The sequence below is a fragment of the Anopheles marshallii genome, chromosome 3 (assembly GCF_943734725.1).
Source record: "Anopheles marshallii chromosome 3, idAnoMarsDA_429_01, whole genome shotgun sequence".
Lineage (NCBI taxonomy): Eukaryota > Metazoa > Arthropoda > Insecta > Diptera > Culicidae > Anopheles > Anopheles marshallii.
In genome coordinates, this window is record NC_071327.1 from 2,791,861 (window position 1) to 2,814,482 (window position 22,622).

General features: G+C 46.1%; 6 protein-coding genes across 6 annotated transcripts; 2 read left to right on the top strand and 4 right to left on the bottom strand.

Moving 5' to 3' along the window:
* Positions 1-621: 621 nt before the first annotated feature.
* Positions 622-12,054, bottom strand: LOC128711948 (mitochondrial carrier protein Rim2). Its single transcript, XM_053806839.1, has 6 exons — positions 12,008-12,054; positions 4,155-4,428; positions 3,017-3,216; positions 2,644-2,917; positions 844-1,103; positions 622-751 (listed from the first exon to the last, which is right to left on the bottom strand). Exons 1-6 carry the CDS (start codon positions 12,052-12,054, stop codon positions 622-624), a joined length of 1,185 nt encoding a protein of 394 aa, XP_053662814.1.
* Positions 12,055-14,463: 2,409 nt separating this feature from the next.
* On the bottom strand, positions 14,464-15,107 carry LOC128711287 (V-type proton ATPase 21 kDa proteolipid subunit c''). Its single transcript, XM_053806154.1, has one exon. The coding sequence runs from the start codon at positions 15,101-15,103 to the stop codon at positions 14,477-14,479; it is 627 nt and encodes a 208-aa protein (XP_053662129.1). The 5' UTR covers positions 15,104-15,107; the 3' UTR covers positions 14,464-14,476.
* A 638-nt stretch (positions 15,108-15,745) lies between these two features.
* On the top strand, positions 15,746-16,679 carry LOC128713984 (F-box/LRR-repeat protein 15). Its single transcript, XM_053808859.1, has 2 exons — positions 15,746-16,434; positions 16,499-16,679. The coding sequence occupies exons 1-2, from the start codon at positions 15,746-15,748 to the stop codon at positions 16,677-16,679; spliced, it is 870 nt and encodes a 289-aa protein (XP_053664834.1).
* Positions 16,680-16,942: 263 nt separating this feature from the next.
* Positions 16,943-18,043, bottom strand: LOC128716169 (nucleolin-like). Its single transcript, XM_053811090.1, has one exon. The coding sequence runs from the start codon at positions 18,041-18,043 to the stop codon at positions 16,943-16,945; it is 1,101 nt and encodes a 366-aa protein (XP_053667065.1).
* Positions 18,044-18,325: 282 nt separating this feature from the next.
* Positions 18,326-20,600, top strand: LOC128715900 (zinc finger protein 3-like). Its single transcript, XM_053810818.1, has 3 exons — positions 18,326-18,508; positions 18,582-18,703; positions 18,770-20,600. The coding sequence occupies exons 1-3, from the start codon at positions 18,326-18,328 to the stop codon at positions 20,598-20,600; spliced, it is 2,136 nt and encodes a 711-aa protein (XP_053666793.1).
* Positions 20,601-20,935: 335 nt separating this feature from the next.
* On the bottom strand, positions 20,936-22,597 carry LOC128715903 (cell division cycle protein 20 homolog). Its single transcript, XM_053810820.1, has one exon. The coding sequence runs from the start codon at positions 22,595-22,597 to the stop codon at positions 20,936-20,938; it is 1,662 nt and encodes a 553-aa protein (XP_053666795.1).
* Positions 22,598-22,622: the final 25 nt, after the last annotated feature.

The window sequence follows — 22,622 nt, forward strand, 5'->3', positions numbered from 1 at the left end:
CCACCAGTGAAGGGCTAACCCCTTTTCCCTCCCGTGTGTGTCTATTACCTATTATCCGGTTTACTTCTCTGTGCAGCAACATGTTTCCTCTCATTTTTCACCGCCTTTCAGCGTGCTTTTGCTGCGTTTTCCCTCTGAGCTCTCTCAACGCCAGTGAGTGGCAGGTCCTTAAACTGCATAAATACTCATCCTAACCATACTCTGGTAGTTTGTTATATGTTTCGTCTCTTCCGTTGCTAAAATCTACTTGCTATCGACAAAACTTACATACTATCAAAAACCACAGTAATATCATCCCTTCCCTAGACCTTACAGATCCACGAAGAAATCACAAATACAATGCACGATCAATGCAGGGCTGACGGTGCCCACCGTTTCCTCTTCCACGGCCGTGCTTGGCGCTGCAACGATGGGGATTTGCTCTTCGACGATGGCTGTTGTACTGCTGCTGGTGCTACGTGTGCTGTCTACCAGGGTGGCCAAAGCAGTTGACAACAAGGCCAACGATGGTGGCGGTAAGGCTTCATCCTCCTGCAACAGAAAGTCACCATCGATGGCTGCGTCTTTCGACAATAACATTTCCCCCTCGAGCGGTGCCTCAAGCCCAGCAGCAGCCCGATCTCAGTTGCCCGCGCCGGTTGGCAGCAGACTGGCACTGGCCGGGTTTGTCAACACGTACACGACAGCCTCGTACGTGGCCATCATGATCGCTGTGTTGGGGATCTGTCGTACCAGCTGTGTACCAAGACCACTGGATAGATAGATAAATAGAACAAACCCATACGAAAACATACGTTAACGTTAATGTATACAATGTAGTGCAACGGTGCTGTAGTTACTTACCGGTAGAGGCCGGCTTTGCCTTCCTCCTTCCACACGGTCAGCAGCGTCTGCCAAAAGTTACGGTACTTGTTGCCCTCCTCCCGGAGCCGAGTGCGGGCGACTTCGTGTGGGTATGCCACCACCGATGCAATCGTCTTGGACGTAGCACCGGCCGCCATAAATTCCAGGAAGTCGCGTGACGTTTTACCACCCTCGCGTCCAGCAGAAGAGTCGCCGCCCGCAAGGGCTTTAGCAGCCGGAGATGACTGACGCAGCTCGAGCTATATCGGTAGCGAAACAAGGAAGAAAAGTACGAAGATTAGTCCAATTCTACGTTCTGTAGTCCCGAAACCAAATTTCTTCTGCGGCAACGTTATGTTGCCGTTTAGCTACCAGGGGCGAACGTCACCTTCGAAACTCTTGCCCGCTAAAGATGAGCACTTCCCAACGGTCAATGCTCCTCTCGTTCTGTTTTGGTATGTGAGTGTACGTGTATGTAACGTGTCTGTATTATTTTTTGGGTGGGTGTAGTACGATGTACAGAGGACAACAGTTTCGAACGAGATGATCAACGCCCCAGCCCAGAAGATGGTAACGTTATGAGTATGAGCAAGAGAGTTGTGTAGGCATTCGCTTAATGAGTAGGAATTAATAAAGTAATTGTTAAGAGTAACTTGTTTCTTGTTCTATCGCGTCTGAGATTGCGTCTCAACACGAGCTACACGCGGGTTATAACATTCAGACTGACACAGGCGCTTATCGAGCGTGATGATGAGAGGCGGTTCTGAAATGGTACGAAACGATTACGTGCGCCCTTTACGTGGCAAAGAGGGTGGATGATGATTTGGTTTGAATTTGGTTTGCTGTTTGGGTGTAGACGACAGCAGTACTTAGCGAGGAACCATCAGAAAACCAAAGGAAATTCGATTTATATTCTTCTGAGCAATAGGCGTAAATTTCGATAACGTCTTATAATTTTAACTGCTAAAAACTAATGATCTCATTGCAATTGAAGCATTTTCCATTTTTCCAATTGGTTTTAACCTCCACGATCGTATTTTCTTTAACCATCTGACGGTACCCAACGCGACTAGGAACTGGACGCTACACCCATAACTCAACGATACCTTGGCCCAAGGGGTTTGGACACAAGTCTGGAGAGGAAGCCAGAGCACGCGCAGGAGGCGATGTTCTTCGCTGCTTTTCCTCTATCTCTCAGTTTTTCCCCATCTTTCAATCTCTCCCTTTTCTCTCCCTTTCTCTCTGACTCTTGTCTGTTTGGGTGTGGGTCTCCGCTGCTTCACGTACGTATGAAAAGCGTTCGACCTACAAAACTATGACTGAGTGTGTATAGGAGGAAATGTTTTGCCGCTGATTACAATTTACCGGGGATCTCTTGCGCTTCTCGCAGAATACGGACATTCTAACCCGTCGGATATCCATCGCCACCATTTATTCTTCTTCCATTCTCGACCCTGAGCGCTGTGGGTGTGGGGCGGGCTTTTTGCACATGCATTTGCACTCGGTATGGCTTGCTCGTTTTCCATATTTTATCTTTCTCTCTTTCTTGCGAGATGCCATTTGGAACTATTAGAGATCACTCTTGCGCTAGGAGCGCTAGCGTTAAGGAAGCATGCATCATCATGAAACCTCGCAAACAATGACATGAACAACACACATATACGATGATGGACGACGACGCCACAGGATGAGCGAGCGGACAATGTGAACGGCACAAAGCACACCGGAGGACTGAAGTGGAAAGAGAAGTGGCATTTGATGCGATTAGGGAGCTGCCGGTTTGGCCGCTTCGATACATACCAGTTTCTTTTTCAGAGCCTCGTAGATGACGAAGTGGATCACCGTCTCCGAGATGCCGACGTAGCTGGCCGTGATGCCCTTGTAGAACCCACGGACACCCTGCGATTCGTAAATGCGCCGTACGCACTCACCCACCGTCATCCGACCGTTGGCATTGCTGTCCAGCTGCATTCGTGTCTTGATGAACCATATCGGGTTGGTAGCCGTGGACGAAACGAACCCAGCGCAAGATGCGCTCAGAATGTGCACCAAAGGAGAATTGGCTGGAATAATTCTATTATGGTAGGTATGGAAAAGGGAATATGGGAGAAACATTTCATTAAAAAAAAACCTCCAACTATGTTTGCTAGGCGAGCCCGAACAGCAAACATACCCAACAGTATTTAGCGTATTCTTTGTCTTAGAATATGCGCAGAAGTAGATAGCCCGAGAAGGAGCCACCCCGACGATGTTGGGTCCGAGACCCTTGAACAGGGCTCGTGATCCTTCGGTTTGGACGATATGCTTCAGACATTGCCAGATGCTAATCGATTGTACCGAGGTAGACAAACCACATTGCGGAATGGCCAGTATCTGAAACGGTAATAAGAAAATGTCGAGACACTTTGTTATATAAAAGATCCACTGATAATAAACTACGTTGGTCCAAATATTTGCTTAACGAGTCAAGATAAAAATGCCGCATGCCGTAAACAACTAATACGACTGTATGCGTAAATTATTCGCATGTAACTGGAGTTGGTTAATTTTGGCCTCATCGATTGGTTATTTTCCACTGCTCAGGAATTATCTAGAACAAGGCGCCCATATTCCACTGCAATCTTCATTGCGTTCTGCCACAAAGAGGACAAGTAGCCAGTGGTAAAAACATGACGATAAGAACGGAACCGGCCCCATCATTACGTGACCCATGGGGCTCCACAGGTCCAGCACAGTGGCGGCGGCCTCCCTTTTTTCCCAACCAGAACGCTTCCCTGCCAGTACTAACCGGACCAGACCAGATTTTCCTCCCTGTTATACCGTAGCCACTTCACTCTCTGATTTGATAACCGGTCGGCGAGAGAGATCGGTGGCTCGTGCTCGGTTAAAAGGTTACGTACTGCCACTATCTCATCAATTGTTTTACAGGTTCTCCGTTCTACGTCCAGCATTAATACCAGACTAGTAAACAAGTTGACTCTGGTTTTGATTGCCCTCGACGGTCCGCCGAGTGCATTACAATCGCATTACGGCGGTCTGTTTTTCCCAACACACCGGAAGATTATGCAACACTGTATCAATGATAGCGACAAGGCGAGGGTGCTCCGACATCTGGGATGTGAGGTGCCCCCGTTAGATTTGCCTTCCAAAGTACAGTTTCTAAACTGGATCCGTATGCAATCAGCAAACCAGTTTGAAGCGGCTGCCAGCTCCACCACGGGCCCTAATGTAACACGGATGTCACAGATCCTTCAAGCGTAGTACATTCTTATGCAAACCGGTTCGTTCTAATCTGCGCTACTAAAACCTACCGAAGGACGACGTCGGGTCAGGATCGTGCTAGCGCATACTCGTGACTGATGATGGCGGGCTGCACTATGATGCCGATCGGATGCTGACGATGCGTTATTAATGGCGGACACGTGGCGTACGTGATGGTGATGATCGGTCAATTTCCCTCCATCGGTAACCAGCACATGTCTAGTGGAGGCGGCCGCATGGATAAACGACGACGACGAACTTTGCAGACGTGTTTTCACCACCTCTAACGGACATGTCACTACGGCGCCAGCAGTACCAGCGATACTAAAACGAGAAAAAACGGAAAATTTCAATAAACAAATGTAGCTTAGACATCTTTCCTTATCATGTTCAAAGTAATTCGTCTTAATTCTAGTGTGTACGCATGGCGACAGGATCCGGTTCGATCCATCCCGGACAAAACCGGATCGCTTTTCAAAGTTATTTGTGTTTGCTTCATCATTAATCACGCTCCGAAACGATTGTATCATGAGCTTCTCTGCCGAAACACGTCACACCCCGTGTAAAAACCTAATCAGCCCTTAGCACCATGGCAAATCAACATACGGTAAAGGCCATTCGTGATGCGCGAGCTAAACGTGGTGAAATGAAAAAAAAATCATCTAATTCTTTTACGTCCCAAGGGAACTGACAGCCGGTCACTATCAGCATCACACTCTGGGTGTGGATCTGCTTTTCTCTCCTGTCGCGGTATTACATCGTCACTGTCTGCGCAACCGATCAATCAATCAAGTTGAAATATGTTCACTCTCCATTGCGCGAAAGCGAACAACGACGAAGAAGCCTTGTCCATACATCCTCACGCCATCGGGTTTTCTCGGACAACAACTCGTAGACCGTAAAAAGTTGGCTCGTAAATAGACTCGACCGTACTACATCCGATCGATTGATACTGATCAGTATTGATGTTCGATACTCGTCAATAGCTTGAAGCAGTAGCCCTCGTTTGTGGTTGGCTGCTCCTGCTTGCAAAACCAGATCGGGTAAAAGTATGTACCGGATTAAGCTGCCCTTTGAGCAACCTTTTTTGCAGCTAATATACCACACGCGATCATCCACAGTAAACGCGATCGAGCGTGATCCTTTCAATCGTCCTCAAACCGAGTATACATCATGATGATGATCGACAACTAGCAGCGATTGCACCGCTGTGCAGCAAATCTCGGCGGCGCTCAGTTCTAATTCCGGATCAGTTCGAAACGAAAACATGAGGCTAAAAATAAAAAAAGATGACCATTATTCGCTGGTTAGACAAGGATTATCACCCATGGGGAAAAGCTCATTAAAAGATGCCACTTTTGCACTTTCGATAATGAGTCTGTGTGATTGCTTTACATAAGCGTACAATTCTCCATTCGTATGCATCGTCGGAAACAGCTTCTTATCATCCGCTGATGTTCGCTACCTTACACCGTGTCATGCTAGGATTAAATGAGATGAATTATTTCATCTTTCGTAAGAAGCTCGCTACTTGTATTCTCGCTTTCTCTCGCTCATTGAAGAGGCTTACATGACCAAGCAGTCACCTTCCTATCAACGTTTGTGCAGCTCTTGTATGTGTTATTGCAAAAAAAGGTCATTTCACACCACCATCCTCCCCCAAGGACTGTTGCGCTACCTTTACCTGGCCAGAAAGATTTCAAATACAAACAATAACGGCCTCTAGAGCCGAGAGGAGCAAATACGATAAGAGAACACCAATTATCATGATCACCCCCCTTGGCGTGTATGTCGATGTGGTGGCGCCAGATTTTTGACGCGCTTCCATTTTCTTTTCCCTCCCAATCATTCATCGTCTCGTGAAGCGATGCGTGAATGTTTTCCCTTTTATTTTGGCGATCCTCAAAACATTAAATTCTCTTGTTGTATGCCACCCAAACGTACGTGTGGGTGTGGCTGAGACGATTCCGTTTACCATTTACCAGGCACAGCCGATTCAAAACAACAGAAGCAAACGATGAGGCGTATAAATATCACAATAATAAACACAATTTGTTTGTATTGCACGGGGAGAATGGCTGAACAGATCACAACAGGAAACAAGTTCTGCCCTGTTGGGCGAGAAGGACGAAAGGCCTACGAGAGCAAAACAATTGCACAACTGACATTTATAGTGTTGAAAGCGGGGTGTCACCTCCATCTAAACATCTCAAAAAATGGTTCATCCCGCGTTCTGTGAAGCATATTCTAATATCTGCGTGATTAAAAATCACCCCCAAACATCAACATGTGACAGAAGCGTGATCGATGCACACAAAAACGCGATCTAAATGGTGTGAAGTAGCTGTCACACGATCTCCATTGTGAAAAAATAGTCTCCCTTCTCAGCCGAAACGGGTTTGTTTAACATTTTTAGCATGTTCCCCGTTTCTCAAGCTTCCCGGCCCGGCATTGCCTCTCGCTGCCAATAATATTCGGTAGGGTGGTTTCAAGTGGCAATTCCCCCCTGGTGAGTAAATATACCCAACACTTTTTCGATATTTTTAATACCACACCACCTCCGTCCGCCCTCGGTGTTGTGTGCATGTGTCGGTGTTGTGTGCATCATGCGACGTCGTGTACACCCTAGTGCCAAAGTGTTAAATGAACGCAAGAGCAAACGAAGATCGGCAGCCAAAAGGAAAAGTGCGATCAGAAGTTGGCAAAGAGACTGGGATTGACTAGTACGCGTCCTTGTGCGTGTTTCTTATTTTATATTTCTTTTTTGCCACAATGAAAAAACCCGACCGCCATCGACCTTTGATCGCGACAATAAACCTGAGACATACACACACGCGTGAAAGCGTCTGCTTGGGAGAGAAAGAACTGACAAGAGCTGTGTTTATCGGCTTCTTTCTGCTATTATCCTGTGTGTCTGTACGTTTGATTTACATGAATCATCAAACGTAAGATGCAAAAACACTTCCGTTTTTAATCCTCGTGTGTCACACAACCTACAGACATACCATTTGTATCCCGCAAACCGTGTCATACCACACACGGTTCCCAAATTCCATGAGAGTTGAGCTCAAAGGTTAAAACACACACAACAACGCATTTGTGTCGCATGAAAGATACTAAAAACCCGTAGGTTGCAGCAAGCATACCGCCGCCATCTTATCACAATTGAAAAGAAAAAACAAGGAAAGATATCATAGAAAATGGCCCCGTAGTTTCGCAGCTCGCTAGGAACGACGATCCGGCCTAATCTTATCTTATCGTGGGGAGCAATAACAATGGTAACTAGACGAAAGATGTTAAGCAATGTACAATTTAACCTGTGCCTGTTCTCGGTGGTGCACACGACGCTGATAAAAGCGCACATTAACAGAGAGTTGAGATGATAATCATAAAAAAAACAGAAGACGTCATGGGAAAAATAACTTTGATAACTAAAGTAGAAATCTCATGTCTTTATTTCTTTATTGCAATCATCCCTAGTGAATGCTTTACCACCAAAAAACCTTTGCAAGCAAACAGCACAACTATTGATCAAATAAAAGAGCATCAACGATAGTTCGAAAGTTCGTGAAGGTCGCATATCAAGTCGGGAATTATTCATATCCCACCGTAATTGGTCTGGGTCACGGAACCTGTCCCCTAAAAGCGTAACAAATGAGCTCCACCTTACCGTTTGATCAATACAATTTTCTACAATTAGGTTCGAAATTCAACGTCGTCACATCGCACATTTCTTACATAACATTTGGACCACCGAGCCCTCACCAAACGTAAAACGACTGTCTACTTTTGGGGACGAACCAATATTGATCATCAGCGTACATTATTGATTCACTGATTATCGTTCAATTTACTGATACCAATCACATAGGCCCAAACCATCCCAAAAATGGTGCCAGATGTCTATAAATACACACTTCTCTCGCAGTCACTCAATGTGGCCACCAGACGTCGTCGAAAATTTACCAGCATCGTGAGCTTCAAATTCCGGATTTAACTAATTTCCTTTCCGCGATTTCGCTGCTTCAGATGAAGCTAATAAATGGAAATGTAAGCAATGGGTGCACACGGTGGAAAAGTTCGCTGCTCTTATGAACAAATTAGCAGCTTACACAGTAACTTCTAGCAGAGCATTGTGCATTGTGTCTGATTGACACGTACAGTAGTAAAGTTTGTTGTGCTGAGAAGATAATTGTCGTTGACCTGTTACTTCAAACAAGTGCGCACGCGAATGGCGTAGTTGAGATGCACCCTCTTCCGGGAGTGATGGAGTTCCACGTTTCCAGCCTCCGGATGAAGGTTGGCGCCGGATGTCTCGTCAGCGCGCACACACACACACGAGATGGGTCGTGGATCTATCGCCGACGATTGCGAGCGAATTAGCATACGATCGATTATGAGCTCAATCAATACTCCGTCAGACAATTAATGTCTTGACGGGATATGTCGCATACTGTTTTTTTTGTACCTTTTCGCAGTCGCCCACAGGTGGTAATAGAATTGCATTTCCGAAGATGTATTAATTGTAGCAAAAAAGAATCAAATAAATCATAAGTATGATCGCAAATAGAAGGACACGCATCGAACCGCTGGCAGAATTGCTTCATCCATCGACTTCAAACTGGGAGCTCTAAAACTTGCAACAAGTGCCCACCCTATTTGTGACTCGCACGACTTAACGGGGCCCTGTACCACAGGGGTAATCTGTTAAAATCCCCCCCCATTCGAACCATTGGTCCAGTTCATACTGGAAATTTCGCTGCGTTAAGACTAAAGAAATGAGGTAGAATGGTGGTGGTCGGTTTTCTTATCAATCCGAGGGTCGGTTGACCTGTACAGGAAACTTGGATCGGACTGCGCGATGTGCTTCATCAAATCTTTTCCTCTACAAGCCGCCACTTTCTTCCAACGCGAGCCTTCTGCCAGAATACCAACAGAGCTTTTTCTGTCTTGAGATAGGGGCCACACCAATCTGCCCGCAAGGAGGCTGGATCTGCGATGATACTCAAGAAGTGCTGCTTCATCGTCCAATTCGACGAATCAGAATGTCGTTATGGTTTGGCCTTTTTTTTTTTTTTGAAACATAATCATCATTCGAACCAATCCCGGCTGCAGGATTTATCGCCATACAGTGCACGACGGGTGCGCAAATATGGTAAACAATTATTTTCAGAACAAAATCACTCCAGCCTGGTTGGTTTAATCTCGGCCCCGGCTCTGCGGACACGTTCCATGAACGATCAGGCGATCCTACCGTTCTACCGTGGTGTATTTTTGGAACACGTCGAATCGTCTGTCGGACGGACGTCATTCAGGACAGATCCCGCCGTTAGGTCAGAACCTATCGGCTATTTATTTATTTCGGAGTCATTTACTTTGTTTGTCCAATCGGGCCGCTTTGAATGAATCTCGGCTATGTGCGTGTGTGTGTACGCGCCCTTTATCAACGTTCTATACTTTAGTGCCGCCAGCCCATTGCGCGCACTATCTCAATTTTAGGAGCTACAACGAACGAAACATGTTTTTCTTTTTGAGGTTCCGGCCGCACACAATTCCCCGAAGCCGCGCGGAAACGTGATTTTTGAACCGGTTTACGGTGGTTCAGCAGATAGTTATGCGCTGCAAGTTGCGACATTTGGGCACACTGGCGGACTATCTCTCGAGTACACGCGAGTTTGAAGACCTGGTGGAAGACCTGTTCTGCCTGCGCCGCTTTGTGAGCTTACTTTGCAACATCCAATGGTTTGCATTCATTTCCGTATGCAACTTTTCTATGCAAGGTGATCGAGCTGTACCAAGGGGACTAGGTAGTGTGATTCGTTACAAGACGATCCTCGCATCGCTCACTTTGCGCAACCCAAAAATCCGTCGCAATGAAAGTGAATTGATGATCAACGCGATAAACAACTTGAATGTGTTCCTCTGCGGTCTTGGCGAACAGAGAAACAAGGCCCTCCAAATGGAACTTCTGTTCGAGCTCTGGCGCTAGACAGGGGCCCTTTTGTAAAGGGAGGAAGTGGGGGCTCTCTATGGTCAACAGCACGGCTATTTTTAGCTCGGCAGTATCCACAATTGCCCGTAACTTGCTCGCGGTCATCAGCAGCGGTTACAGCTTGCGGTTGTAGTGGTGGAACCAATTGTGCGTTCACGCATACCGCGCCATTCCACACATAACGACGATCGTCGATAAAACATGGCGTCGGGTTGCCGATGCAGTTAAAATCACGTTCTCACCGCCATCTCACGCGCGCGGAGGGAACAAATTTTGTAATATGAATATTTCTAGCCAGAGTGTACACACTCGCGAGGTAGGTCGCGACCAGAATTACTAATCACAACGTGTCTCGAGATGTGTGGTATTCACGAGAGCCGTCGGAGACTTGCACGCGACTGTCCTCAACTGCCAGTCCGAGGGCTAGCGAGTGAGTGTCCTAATAGCAACATAGATCTAACATGGCATTGGACGAGAAATTCTACAGAATTGGAACAAGGAACAAGGATTTCGTTTCACAAATGATTCAATATCTCTGTCTTCGCCCCATCAAGACTGCAATTAATCAAAGCTATGATAAGCAATCACAAGATAAGCTCCAATTCCCGAAGATCCTCCTGCAACAAAAAACGTCAATCATGCGATAAAAGCAGATGTAAGTAGAAGAATGGGATTTTTGCTTCTGTCATGATATCAACCAACCAAACTCATGTCTTAATGACTTAAAACCCTTGTACAACTTTGTCCAATTTTAAATGCTACAAGATCCTACCCTAACGCCTGATAAGCTGATATAACGCATTAGGAAATAACGCGAACTCATGACCCAATGACCACGATTTCCAAAACCCGATATAGAATAACCTTCCATTACATCACCAACCTTCAAATGTATCAAACAAACAGCGCATTTCGATTTTTTTTGCTCGATTCCCATTGCATCCATATATCTACACCGTGTATGTGTGATCGATGGGTAGATTGTGTAACACAAATGCGACACAACCCGATTCGATGGAGATGCAGTTTTCGGAAGTTTAGAACGCTCTCCACCGATGTTCTACGTATCAGGTTCAAGGTCATGCATGGAATTGCGACTCAAATAATTGCAACTCCTGCGTATATCTATCTTACTCATGCATGCCCGGGGTTCTATATCGCCATCTCATTCTTCTCCATACCTCGAAATGGCATGTCAGCGTCACAGTCTCAGCAAGCCGGGGGAAGTGTCTCGTTTCCTGACTAACAAGCGAATATTCCAGCCAACGTTGATTGCAAATGCATGGGGAATGCATCAGGCACCGGTTTTCTAAGCTAAAAATAATCACCCTTGTAATAGGGTAGTGCTACCAAATGAAACAATATCGCTACAATCCATCGCCGGTGTGTATGTACGACGCTTGTGAGTAAACAAGATAAAACATTAAACCTGCTGGAATTGCAAAAGCCCTCTGTGCATGCTCCCTTTTTAGCACCCGGTGGGCTACTATTGCGTCGCAAATAATATTCGAAACCGGCCCAATTTTGAGCCCACAAAAAACCTGTCCAGCGGCCCTTCGTTGCTGGTGTGTTGAACCGAAGCCTACGCTCGAAGTTGATGGTGCGTACGTGTCGTTTGTATCGTACGCACCAGCCTCCCCAACAAAGTAGGCAAACACCACAGCCCATTGCTGAAGGGAAGGCAGAAAAGAGTCCTCACGCATACCATCGTATCGAGGGGAAATGTGTGTCTAAGAAAAAACCCTACTCCCCGTGACTAGCTGCAAGGAATGCACTTTCCATTTGCATATCACACTAATTGCATATCACTCAGTGAACTCGAGAGCACGGGGAATTTTGTGTTTTATCTGTAATGCAAATCAATCTAGACTTTTAATAGTGCGAGCGCACAGCGAGGTACAGTTTACTTACCCTCCGGCGAATAAGTGAATGAAGGATTCCCTGTCACGCTGTGACATAATTTATCGGCAATAACGTGTGGTGCGAAGATTTGCCTCCAAAGGCCACTTATTCTTTATCTTTACACGGAGAGGCAAGATATAAGAAAAATGTATCTCCACAAAGTTTTTCAGTGTTTTTTTTTCTCTCTTCACAGAAAACTTCACACACGCACACAACCACTCGTTTCTATGGACGGTTCACGCACATACACACACACGCGGACACAAATTCTGCTTTCCTTACTCTCGTGACGAAACGAATCCAACCATTTGTGTTTCCTTTGTAATGCTTTCACTTACGCTGATAAGGATGTGCCAATTATCACCGCCGCTATTTCCCGGGTCCTATTTGCCCTATTCCAGTGGCCCACGTTGTCGGCCGCCTTGTGGCGAAAATGCACGCCGCCGTGCCGCGAAGTACGCGGTGATGTAACCCAACTCAGAACGCGTTCTTTGGGGGGTGTCTGCTTGTACCGCGTAGAAGTAGAACAAAAACGGAAACAATAAACGGGTCCGCGGATCGCGCCGGTCGAACAATTACGGTGAAAACAATAATAAAGCCCCTCTTTCACTTGAATTCAACCGATATACGCATACACACACTCAACTCAATTTCTTTTCCACATACACACACACACCAGAAAGTTATGTTGTGCTCGACAGATGTGAACGAAATTGTACGATAGCTCCAATGTACGCTTTTTTGCACAGCAAGCAATATAGCCAATTATCAGTATTTTCGCTTTTCAGTAGTTCCAATTATGAGTTTATTTTCAATTCAATAGTTTTCGATTGCACTAGTCGCAGTAACTTCTTTTCACATCCGCACACCTTGACGTTCGGAACGAGAATGCCTCGGCTGACAGCTTGAGTGTCCGAGATCTTTTCAACCGAGCCGAGCTGGTGCAAAAGGCCTTTTTGACACCAGAATGGAATAACAATAACAAGTTTTGGCGGTTGATGAATGTTCGTCGTTGAAGATTATTGGGCGATTGGGTGATACCAATTGCGATGAGTCGTAATAAGCAATAAAAACACTCTTTTTCCTTGAATGATTCATAAGATTCAGTTCCCACAAACAAAGATTTTACATCGGAATAACTCTTTACGATTTAGGGACAATGCCGATTGATGCTTCCATGAGTTATTAAAAAAATACTAGTTTTTCCAAGTTTGCATCGGTTTTAGCATATAGCAACATAAAGGCTACATAAAATGGAAAACAACTTTAAAAAAGCATATTAAACCTTCTCAAAGAACTGAATACTTCATCAAGACAGCACACCAACAACACCGTTAAACAGATAGTGCGCTGCTTAGAAGTACTATAGAACCCCTTGAAGAGCATATCAATGGACTCACTCAGAAATTATAGGAATATTTTGAAAGTAATAAAAAAGCGATCGATCGATGAAATATAGCGCTGATTTTTCAGGAGAATAATCCAGATGAGGTTCGATCCAAAAATTTCAGCATATTAGACCTAACATCCAAGTACCAGAATGGATAACGCCCTCAAACCCGAAGTTATCTGTAGCTATATAACTTTGTCGAATTACTGATTTAATTATTCTTGTGAAGAAGAACTCTTTTTATGTTTTATATGTACTTCATGTACAGATTAGTGACTACAGCAAAACCCCTAAATGTTTGGTTTGGGAGAGAAGTTTATTATATACTCATTGCGTTCGATACATCGCACATTCTTTGATCGAGCCTCACAATTAAGCTATGGGAGGAAGGAATTGGAGTGAGTAATGTTACATACATCAAGTACATTTCCGTTCTTGTCTATACACAATGAATCCTATCGGACAGAAGAGTAGGAGAAAAATAAGTAATGCATAACGAAACAAAATAAAGTATACCATCGCAAACGGGCGTTTTATCAATATACACAGCGACTGGAAATACAACATTGCGGATGTTGAACGCATTTGCTTCCCAAGTTCCCGCGTTTCAAATTTCCCCCGCAGCATGCAACGGCATACGGCAGGACGTGATGAAGAATTGATGGAATTGTCGGACAGGTCCGTTCGTGGGATGACGCATCGCGGGCTAGGGAAGCTCTGATCTTAAAACGGTGCCCATACTTTACATACTTGGAATGGCCAAACAAACAGTACTGTCCTCGTGACGGTGATCGTCGAGGATTGGTTCTAGCAAATTAAATAACAATAATCTTAAACACAATCATCCATGACAGGTCCTTTTTACGCCTTTTTACTGCGGCCGATATTGGGTGGCTGAATTGTAGAATACTTTTGGAATTCTGAAATCAGTAAGAAAAGGTAATGATATAATGATCTCACCCAAGAAAATAACCACGTACCATTTCTGTAGGACATCATATACTCGTTTTCTTCGGGGAAATGGTTGGCAATTGTGCTTTCTGGTTGACATATGGTGTCGTCGGTTTGCCTTCCCCATTATTTGCTGCTTACTCCTTGTCACCCATCTTCACCTTTGAGGTCATGTAAATACCGACGATCAAACCGAACAGACCGATGGCGGAACCGAAGATTTCGACGATCAGGATCTTTACGAACAGGGCCGAGTTAGCAGCATCGGCCAAGGCCGCACCAGATCCTACGATTCCGACAGCAATACCGCAGAACAGATTCACCAACCCGACGGCCATTCCAGCACCGAACATTACATAACCGGACATCCAGTTGTTGTTGCGAATGTTCTCATTGCCCGCCACTACGGACCACTTGAAGCTGTCCAGCATACCGGACAGTACGATGGCTGTGATCAGACCGTAGATGGCGACCGCCTCGCAGAAGATAACCGAGATCAAATTCTTCGTCTTGATGCGCGGAGCCTTCACACCACCACCGACGATACTCACACCGGTTGTGTGAATACCCATGGCCGCACCAACGACGGATAGTGCCACGGCGAACCCGATTCCCAGTGTTGCCCACATGTACGGGGAGGTCTCCTCCAGGAACCACCCAACGCTGACTCGTTCGCCCTTGCCCGTGAGGACATGGTAAAGTATCAATACGGTCGCTACCGACACGAACGACGTCGAGAAGATGTAACCGAGTGTGTATCTCATCTTTGCCTTCCTGCGGAAACGAAATGTTGGTTAGATGGGACGGAGCGGCACTGGCAAATCGATCCGTTTTACTCACTTTTGCGCGATTGGACCACAAAATTTTCAGCAGCAACAAATACACAAAATTTCAGTCACAAGATCAAGACGTCATATGACCGAGAAAAGAAGAAAAATATCAAGAAATAAACCCACTCGACTGTCAACTGTCAATCGCACACAATCACCCGGTTCCGTTCATCCGGGTTCCTATTACGCACCGACAAAATAATGGTACAACTATTCTCTAACTGGATTATCAATATTTCATGCCGTTCAATGATTTATTCTTGGTATTTTATTCAACTCTTATCACAAATTATGAACTCCTTTGCTCATAATCCGAGGCAACATGGAACGACCAAGGTTAACATAGCCTGCGCATTTTTTTAAACGTCAAACCACTTTTTTATATGGCGCTGGTACACAATATCAAAACATTACGTGCAAAAACAAAAAAAAGAAACAATTAAGTGTGCTACATGAGATAGTGATACGCATATTATAAATGCTGTTGATAGTGGAAGAAAATAAGCATCCCAAAAGCAGCAATCATCCCCCAAATAACGCCTAGCGCCGTGTATCTGTCCCTACTCTGGATGTTCAATGGCGGACAGCGAAAACGATAACGATGGGTTGAGCCTGTTCGATATCGTCTGGGAGGATGTGCTGTACGTGAAGCTGTTTCCGTTGCTATCGTTGAAGGATCTGTTTAACCTACGGTGTTGCTCCCGTCTCGCCAAAACCTTCGTGGACAATGGTTTTTGCCGACTGCGGGAGATCAACCTGTCCGGGAATAATTCGCCCCATCTCGACCTTGCTTTCGCAGTACTGGCCGAAAACTGTCGCAACGTTCGTGTGATCAATCTTGCACGATGCAACTGGCTGCAGGACAGCATTCTCTGCCCGTTGCTAAAATACAACCACAAGCTGACCAAAATCAATCTTAGCCAATGCCTCAACATTACGCCTCGCTCGATGCAACCGATCATTATCGGTTGTAAGCAGCTCACCACATTGAAGCTGTCTCATTGCCACTGGCTAACGATTGGGGCGATGGAGGCTCTGACGCTGCATCATACCAAAATCCAAGAACTGGACATTTCACACTGTGCCGCACTAAATGAACGGTGCATCTCGGTGTTTCTGCTGAACTGTCGCATGCTGAAAACGCTATCGCTGTCCAACGTGCCCGCAGTGACGGATAATTTGCTGTTGGCCATTGCCAAACATTCGAAATTCATCAAAAACCTCAACCTAGTCGGTTGCTACCTGATAACTGATCGCGGAGTTCTGTAAGTATCATCGATTTAGTGGGAAGTAGTCCGATACTTATACTAGCCTTTGCATATTTTGCAGGGCGATTTCAATCTGCTGCAAGGAGCTGGAATCGCTCATGGTACGCGAGTGTCCTCACGTGACGGAACGAAGCCTGGCAGTGTTACGAGGGCGCGTATTCATCGATCGACCGCGCGTTTTTCAACCGGACATGAACATGGTTCCAAACATGGGCTTCCCTAGGCTGTTTTTACAGGTTTAATTGGGTGAAATGCCCAACTCGGTACACGCTCCGCAAGCCATTTCGGGTTAAAAATTTACAGATAAATATGGAAAAGGGTGTGATAGTTAGTATAATAGTTAACAAACGTGACATATATACACAGCACGCATCATTGTAAATATAGTATGACACATACACGCAGTAGGCGATACTTACATACTTGTATACAGGGCCGTAAAGTTTAAAACAAAAAAATACACGTAATTTATTGATTTCGTCTATCGGCTAAACCAACGGATTCATTATTTTGTCACTTTTTTGCCTTTTGATTCCTTCTTCTTGGCAGCTTTTGCTTCCGATGCAGACTTAACTGGTTTACTCGTTGGAGTGTCCGCAGTAGGTTTTGCAACATCTTTACCTTTGCCTAACTTCTTGGGCTTATTACCGCCCTCCTTCTTGTTTGTGGTGCTTTTCTTCGCCCCTTTACCGTTTGTCTCGGTAGTAGGTTCCTTTTTATCAACCCCCGCTGCCTTCTGCTTGCCTTTTTTCAGCCCTTTATCGTTTGCCACGATAATACGTTCCGCTTTGTCTACCCCTGCTGCCTTCTGCTTGTTTTTCTTGCCTTTCTTCTGCTGGTTACCGTTTGCTTCGGTGGTAGGTTCCTTTTTATCAGCCCCTTCTGCCACCTGTCTTGCCTTTTTGCGACGTTCCAACTTCCGCTTTTTCGTACGATGCTTTTTCTTCTCCTTGAGCGCACTTTCCATGGCTTGGAACTTTGAGCGTTCAACGATAACCGCATGTCCGTTAAGTGATTTTCCGTTCAGACTGATGGCCTTCTCGATCTGATTGGTACTTTCTAGCAATACCATCGCCAGAGCCTTGCTGCGCACACGTTTAACTATGGTGCTTTTGCCCACGCTAGCAAAGAATTCCACAATATCCTCATCGGTGGTGTTCGCTCTTAGATTCTTCACCCAAACTGTCCGATCTAGCCGTCCTGAGCGCGATTCTTTCGGTTTTAGCGCGAGTGCGGCTTGCTTTTCCGACTGGCGGCTGGCTTTTCCGGTCGGTGTCGTTGGTCCTCCTGCATTGGCGGATTTCTTCGCCTTTTCCTGCTTCTCGTCAGCTCCTTTTCCTTTCGGTTCCTTAGAGGATGGTGATTTACCCTTTCCAAGGTTTGGCTTTTTCGCCGATGTTGGTGGCTCAATTTCCATCTTTCCGTCATCGTCAGAATCATTATCGTCCGGTGCTATGGATTCATCGTCTTCTAGCTCCATCATGTCGTCGTCTTCCTCCTCGCTATCCAGCATATCGTCAGGATTCAGATCCTTTTTCTTCTGTGCGGATTTCTTCGCCACCGGCAGTTTCTTCGGTGGTGTTTGATTTTTACTCTTCACTGCCATATTATAGATAGATTTGCATACGCAACAAGCAAATTATGGACGAATCACCAAGAAAATCAACAAGAACTTGCACACACGCTTCGCACGTGTTAATAAATTAGAACAGAAATTGGGAAATGTCAGTGCGGTGGCGGGATTGATCAAGCTCACTATAATGCAGCTGTACTCCCTCTCATCATTCGTAAACAGTCTCTAACAACCGTGCTAATCGGTTTGTTTATTTCTGTGATTCCTATGCCTATTGTGCTTATAATTTCTAAGCCAGCCTCTGCTGTATACGAAATGGCGTCAGAAAGTCTCGAAACAATTGTTCCAACTGCGAAAAATGTTGTTCAGTGTCGTGTCTGCAGCAAATCCACGCAGTCTCAATATGCGCTGTTTATCTTCTCGCTAACGGATGAAACCGAGGAGAAGGATTCAGCCAGAACCATCGCCGAGATGATGGGGGAACTCGCGGATGTTACGGTAAACTCATATTTGGAGGTTTGCTGTCTACTCTAATCAAACTACTGAATCTGCATATTTGTGGTGTTTATAGATTAGTCTAGAAGACGGCCGTTCGAAACATATCTGCATAGTATGCAAGATAGCAGTTGAGAAAGCGGCCAACCTTCGGCAACTGATACGCACCGCCGAACAAGCAGTACCAACGATTTTACAGTACGTATTGGATTGTTGTTAGTAATTGCAGTTAAACTGATTTACTATTGTGAAACTTTCTCGTAGGTCCTTGGAGATAGAAAATATCACTGAACAGGATTATGCATTCGAATATTTGGATGAATTTAAACATGAAATAGACCCAATTTCGTTGCATAAAACGATCCAACCAATGGATGAAACCATCCTACGAGATGAACTGCTGTTCGAAGATGATATAAACTCGCTTCAGGACGACGTTGTCCAGCAAGACAAGCACCAGTTTATAATGCCTTCGCCCGAGCTTATCGGCATCCGGATCGAGTTTGAGCATTTCGAATACTTGGAGATTCGGGGTGAACGATGCTGCGGTTGCGCACACATTGCATCTAACCGTGATGCCCTAATGGCACATGCGAAGGCAAAACATTCACAAAAGTACTACGCCGACAGTAGCTACACGTGCGCCACTTGTTACCAAAAGTTTACAACAGCAGAAGCGCTTGAAAAGCACATCCAATACTACCAGTATAGCGACGTGTTCCTGTGTACCGTGTGCCAGGAAGCGTTTAACTTCCAAAGCCATCTGTTGCGGCATCTGCATCAAAGTCATCAGTTACAGGAACAACAACACCATGAAATAGAATTGCCCCAGCAAAGTGAACGAGATCCACGGAAAAGAAAATCGTCCGCCAAGCATTACGGTACAAATTCGGAACTCACGCTTCCGGAACCAAGGTTCATCCGAGAAACGCGAGACTATGCCCAGTACCGTTTGTACACGGTTTCCGGCGAACGGTGCTGTGTATGCGGTGTCCATCTATCGGATCTCGAACCTCACGCCGCTGAATGGCACATCGATATGGTGGACATGTTGGAAACATCACCGGACGAACTGCGATGCATTATTTGTCGCCAAACGTTTGCATCTCGTCAGGAACAAATGTTGCACGAGGAAGAGCGAAGGAATTTGAAACAAATTTACCAATGTAAACGGTGCCAGATGCTGTTCGCTCGAAAGTACCAGCTGCTGAAGCATTTCCAGTCCACATCTAAAAACCGGTGCAATGGGGTGGTTGAAAATGAGCGCGAGAGTACAACGCTTCTAAAAGAAGGAGAACTTGTTACAGAAATGGCAACCGCAAGTGATCTTCCTGAAAGTAGAATGGATTATTTTTGCTGTTGCTTTACACGCTGCAAAGAAGAATACACCTGCGAGAAAGAACTCTTAGACCATGCTCGAGCGATCCACGGAGGACGGAGAAAGGAAAACGAAAGCAAACTATGGGAACATGGTTCAGAAATAGAGGAACATCTCGTGTGTCCCGTTTGTCGGCGAATGTTTGATAGCGAGGAAAAGGTTCGAAAGCATCGGTCCTACAAGCTTACCCTGCCCAAAGAAACGTGCCGCCAGTGCGGACGCATTTTTATGAAAGCATCCGGTCTGCGGGAACACCAGCTGCGTGAACATTTGAACCTGAAGCCTGAGTTTGTGTGCGAAGTGTGTGGCAAACATTTCGTCACACGGTCCACACTAACCAAACATCGGCGGGTACATGAGCCGTCCCAAAACTATCCATGCTCGGTAGATGGTTGTAAGGCCATGTTTCGCGATGAACAGCTAATGCAGCGGCACTATCGGAATGTGCACTTGGAAATTAAGGCGTACGAATGTAGCCACTGTCAGAAGATGTTTCGGACGAAGGAATCACTCGATATACACCAGCGATGCCATACGGGTGAGCGACCGTTTGCCTGTCGGTTTGAAGGTTGCACCAAGCGTTACGCACACGGCACGGACCGTAAACGCCACGAACGATCAGCCCACACCGGAGAAAAGCCCCACACGTGCACAGTGTGTAATGCGGGATTTCTTCGCAAGCGAGAAATGCGATTACACGTGGAAAAGGTCCACTGAGGTGCACTCGGATTTGGGAACAATAGGTATTTGAATTAGTTTTCCATAAAAAATAGAGTACTCGACGATTATTGAAATAATCACAAATTTATTAACGGATATTAAAACATATTCTACAGTTGAGTACAATCGTTATAAAACATACACATTAAAATCATACAGAACATTATCTACCAATATGCTAATAGACGCAATTTTCAGTCATTTTGCTTTCCAAACTACACGGCACCTGCAAGAAACCATTGGCATTTGGTTCCATTCACCAGGAATTAAGCAACTCTTCGGATATGTTTTGTCCTTCCCTCGCAACACACATATCCATCGTCTGTCTCTCCCTATCGCATGTTCTGCTTCAGTAAGCTCGGTTTCTCCCGAACACCAGACTTTTCCTTCTTCGCCAGCAGAGGATCGGGCTGGAAGCAATTCCAAAGACGAAGTGTTTCGTCCGCTCCGGCACTCATCACGGTGCTGCCGTCCGGTGACATGGCTATCTGCAGCACACGGCCCGTATGTCCCATCAGATCCACTTGCTTCGTCATCGACGGATACTTCCAGATCGACAGTTGATTGTTCACGTAACCGTGGGCCGAAATTAATTCCTTGTAGGTTTTCGAAAACAGCAACCCACACACCTGTGACTTCGTGTCGACCGAGTTCATCAACTGACCATTGGCGACGTTCCAGAACTTGATGGTACGATCAGCCGTACCACCACCGCTCGTCAGTACATTCGGTTGCCATGGACACCAGGCAAGCGCTCGAATGGCGGCCTGATGTGCGTTGAACACGTGCAGTGGTTCTCCGGTGGCGTGTGGTGCTCCGTTCGCTGCGGACCACACGTGCACGAGGTTGTCATTACCCCCGCTAGCTAGGTATTTTCCATCCGGGGACCATTTAAGCCCGCAAACTTCCTGCGTATGGCCCTGCAGCATGCCGATGTTATGCTGCCGTGACCGCACATCGTGATTGATGATCATACCGTCCCGACTGCCCGAACAGAGCACGTACGAATTCCACGCCAGCACACCGACCCGTGCCGAGTGTCCATTCATAACCCTAAGACGCTTGATATTTTCACAATCCCACAGCTCCACCGTGCCGGCGCTTGTGCCTACTGCTAAAATGTGACCCTCGTGGATCCAACCCAGCGAACAAGCGTGATCGTTTCCTTCGTTTTCGAATAACATCTCGATCGTACCGGTGGCCGCATTCCACAGATATACGGAAGAGCCGAGCGCCACAGCAATCACATTGTCCATGCTCCAGTCCATCAGGTTGAGGTAGTAATCGTTCATAATTTCCGGTGCATCCAGTATTCGTTCCGGCGCGTTGGGGATGTAACGGCTACCGCTCTTTGCGGACATGGGCGTTTTCACGGAGTAGATTGCCTTTAGCGGGTTTATATGGCCTTCCGGTGGGGCGGGAACTTTCGTCCGGAAGGAAAGTAACCGTTGCTTGCTTATATCGCAACCACTCATCGCTTCCGAAAGACTCTTCATGCGTTCGCTCTGTTTCGGGCTGGCGGGGACGTTTGTAGCTGCCGCTGCGGAACCATCCTCATTCTCTGCATCTTCCTCGGTTCCAGTTGCGCCCTGTTTCACGATGTAGTGGCCCAGATCAAAATCTGTCGTCGTTCGACTCGGTATGAAGCGATCACCTCCGCCCGGTTGACTTTGCCCGTTGCTAGCTCCTTTGCTAGGTGTTTGCGAAGTTTTCTTAGAGGATGACGCCACCACCGCGGTTTTAATGCCATTCTTTCGCGGCGTTTTTAACGAATTTCCCGTCGTCGATAGCTGGAGCGTGTTGTTTGCATTGCCCGACATGGACACCGACAGCGTTTGTCGGGCGGACGTATTCGCCAGCGCACTACTGTTGAAGCTTGCTGAGGCTGCGGAAAGGTTCAGCTTGCGTTGCCACCGCGGCACGGGTCCTTTCACATTTTCACCATCCATAGCCATGAAGCTGTTCAACTCTGCAAGGTGTTTAAACTGTGCCATTCTTATTGTTTTCTACATTGCAGTG

Coding starts and splice junctions, on each gene's coding strand:
- LOC128711948 (XM_053806839.1), bottom strand. CDS start 12,054: ATGTCACAGCGTGACAGGGAATCCTTCATTCACTTATTCGCCGGAGG. Junction 4,429..12,007: donor ATTCACTTATTCGCCGGAGG/GTAAGTAAACTG, acceptor TTCTCGTTTTAG/TATCGCTGGTACTGCTGGCG. Junction 2,918..3,016: donor AATACGCTAAATACTGTTGG/GTATGTTTGCTG, acceptor CTACCATAATAG/AATTATTCCAGCCAATTCTC.
- LOC128711287 (XM_053806154.1), bottom strand. CDS start 15,103: ATGAGATACACACTCGGTTACATCTTCTCGACGTCGTTCGTGTCGGTA.
- LOC128713984 (XM_053808859.1), top strand. CDS start 15,746: ATGGCGGACAGCGAAAACGATAACGATGGGTTGAGCCTGTTCGATATC. Junction 16,435..16,498: donor ATAACTGATCGCGGAGTTCT/GTAAGTATCATC, acceptor CATATTTTGCAG/GGCGATTTCAATCTGCTGCA.
- LOC128716169 (XM_053811090.1), bottom strand. CDS start 18,043: ATGGCAGTGAAGAGTAAAAATCAAACACCACCGAAGAAACTGCCGGTG.
- LOC128715900 (XM_053810818.1), top strand. CDS start 18,326: ATGGCGTCAGAAAGTCTCGAAACAATTGTTCCAACTGCGAAAAATGTT. Junction 18,509..18,581: donor GGGAACTCGCGGATGTTACG/GTAAACTCATAT, acceptor TGGTGTTTATAG/ATTAGTCTAGAAGACGGCCG. Junction 18,704..18,769: donor GCAGTACCAACGATTTTACA/GTACGTATTGGA, acceptor ACTTTCTCGTAG/GTCCTTGGAGATAGAAAATA.
- LOC128715903 (XM_053810820.1), bottom strand. CDS start 22,597: ATGGCACAGTTTAAACACCTTGCAGAGTTGAACAGCTTCATGGCTATG.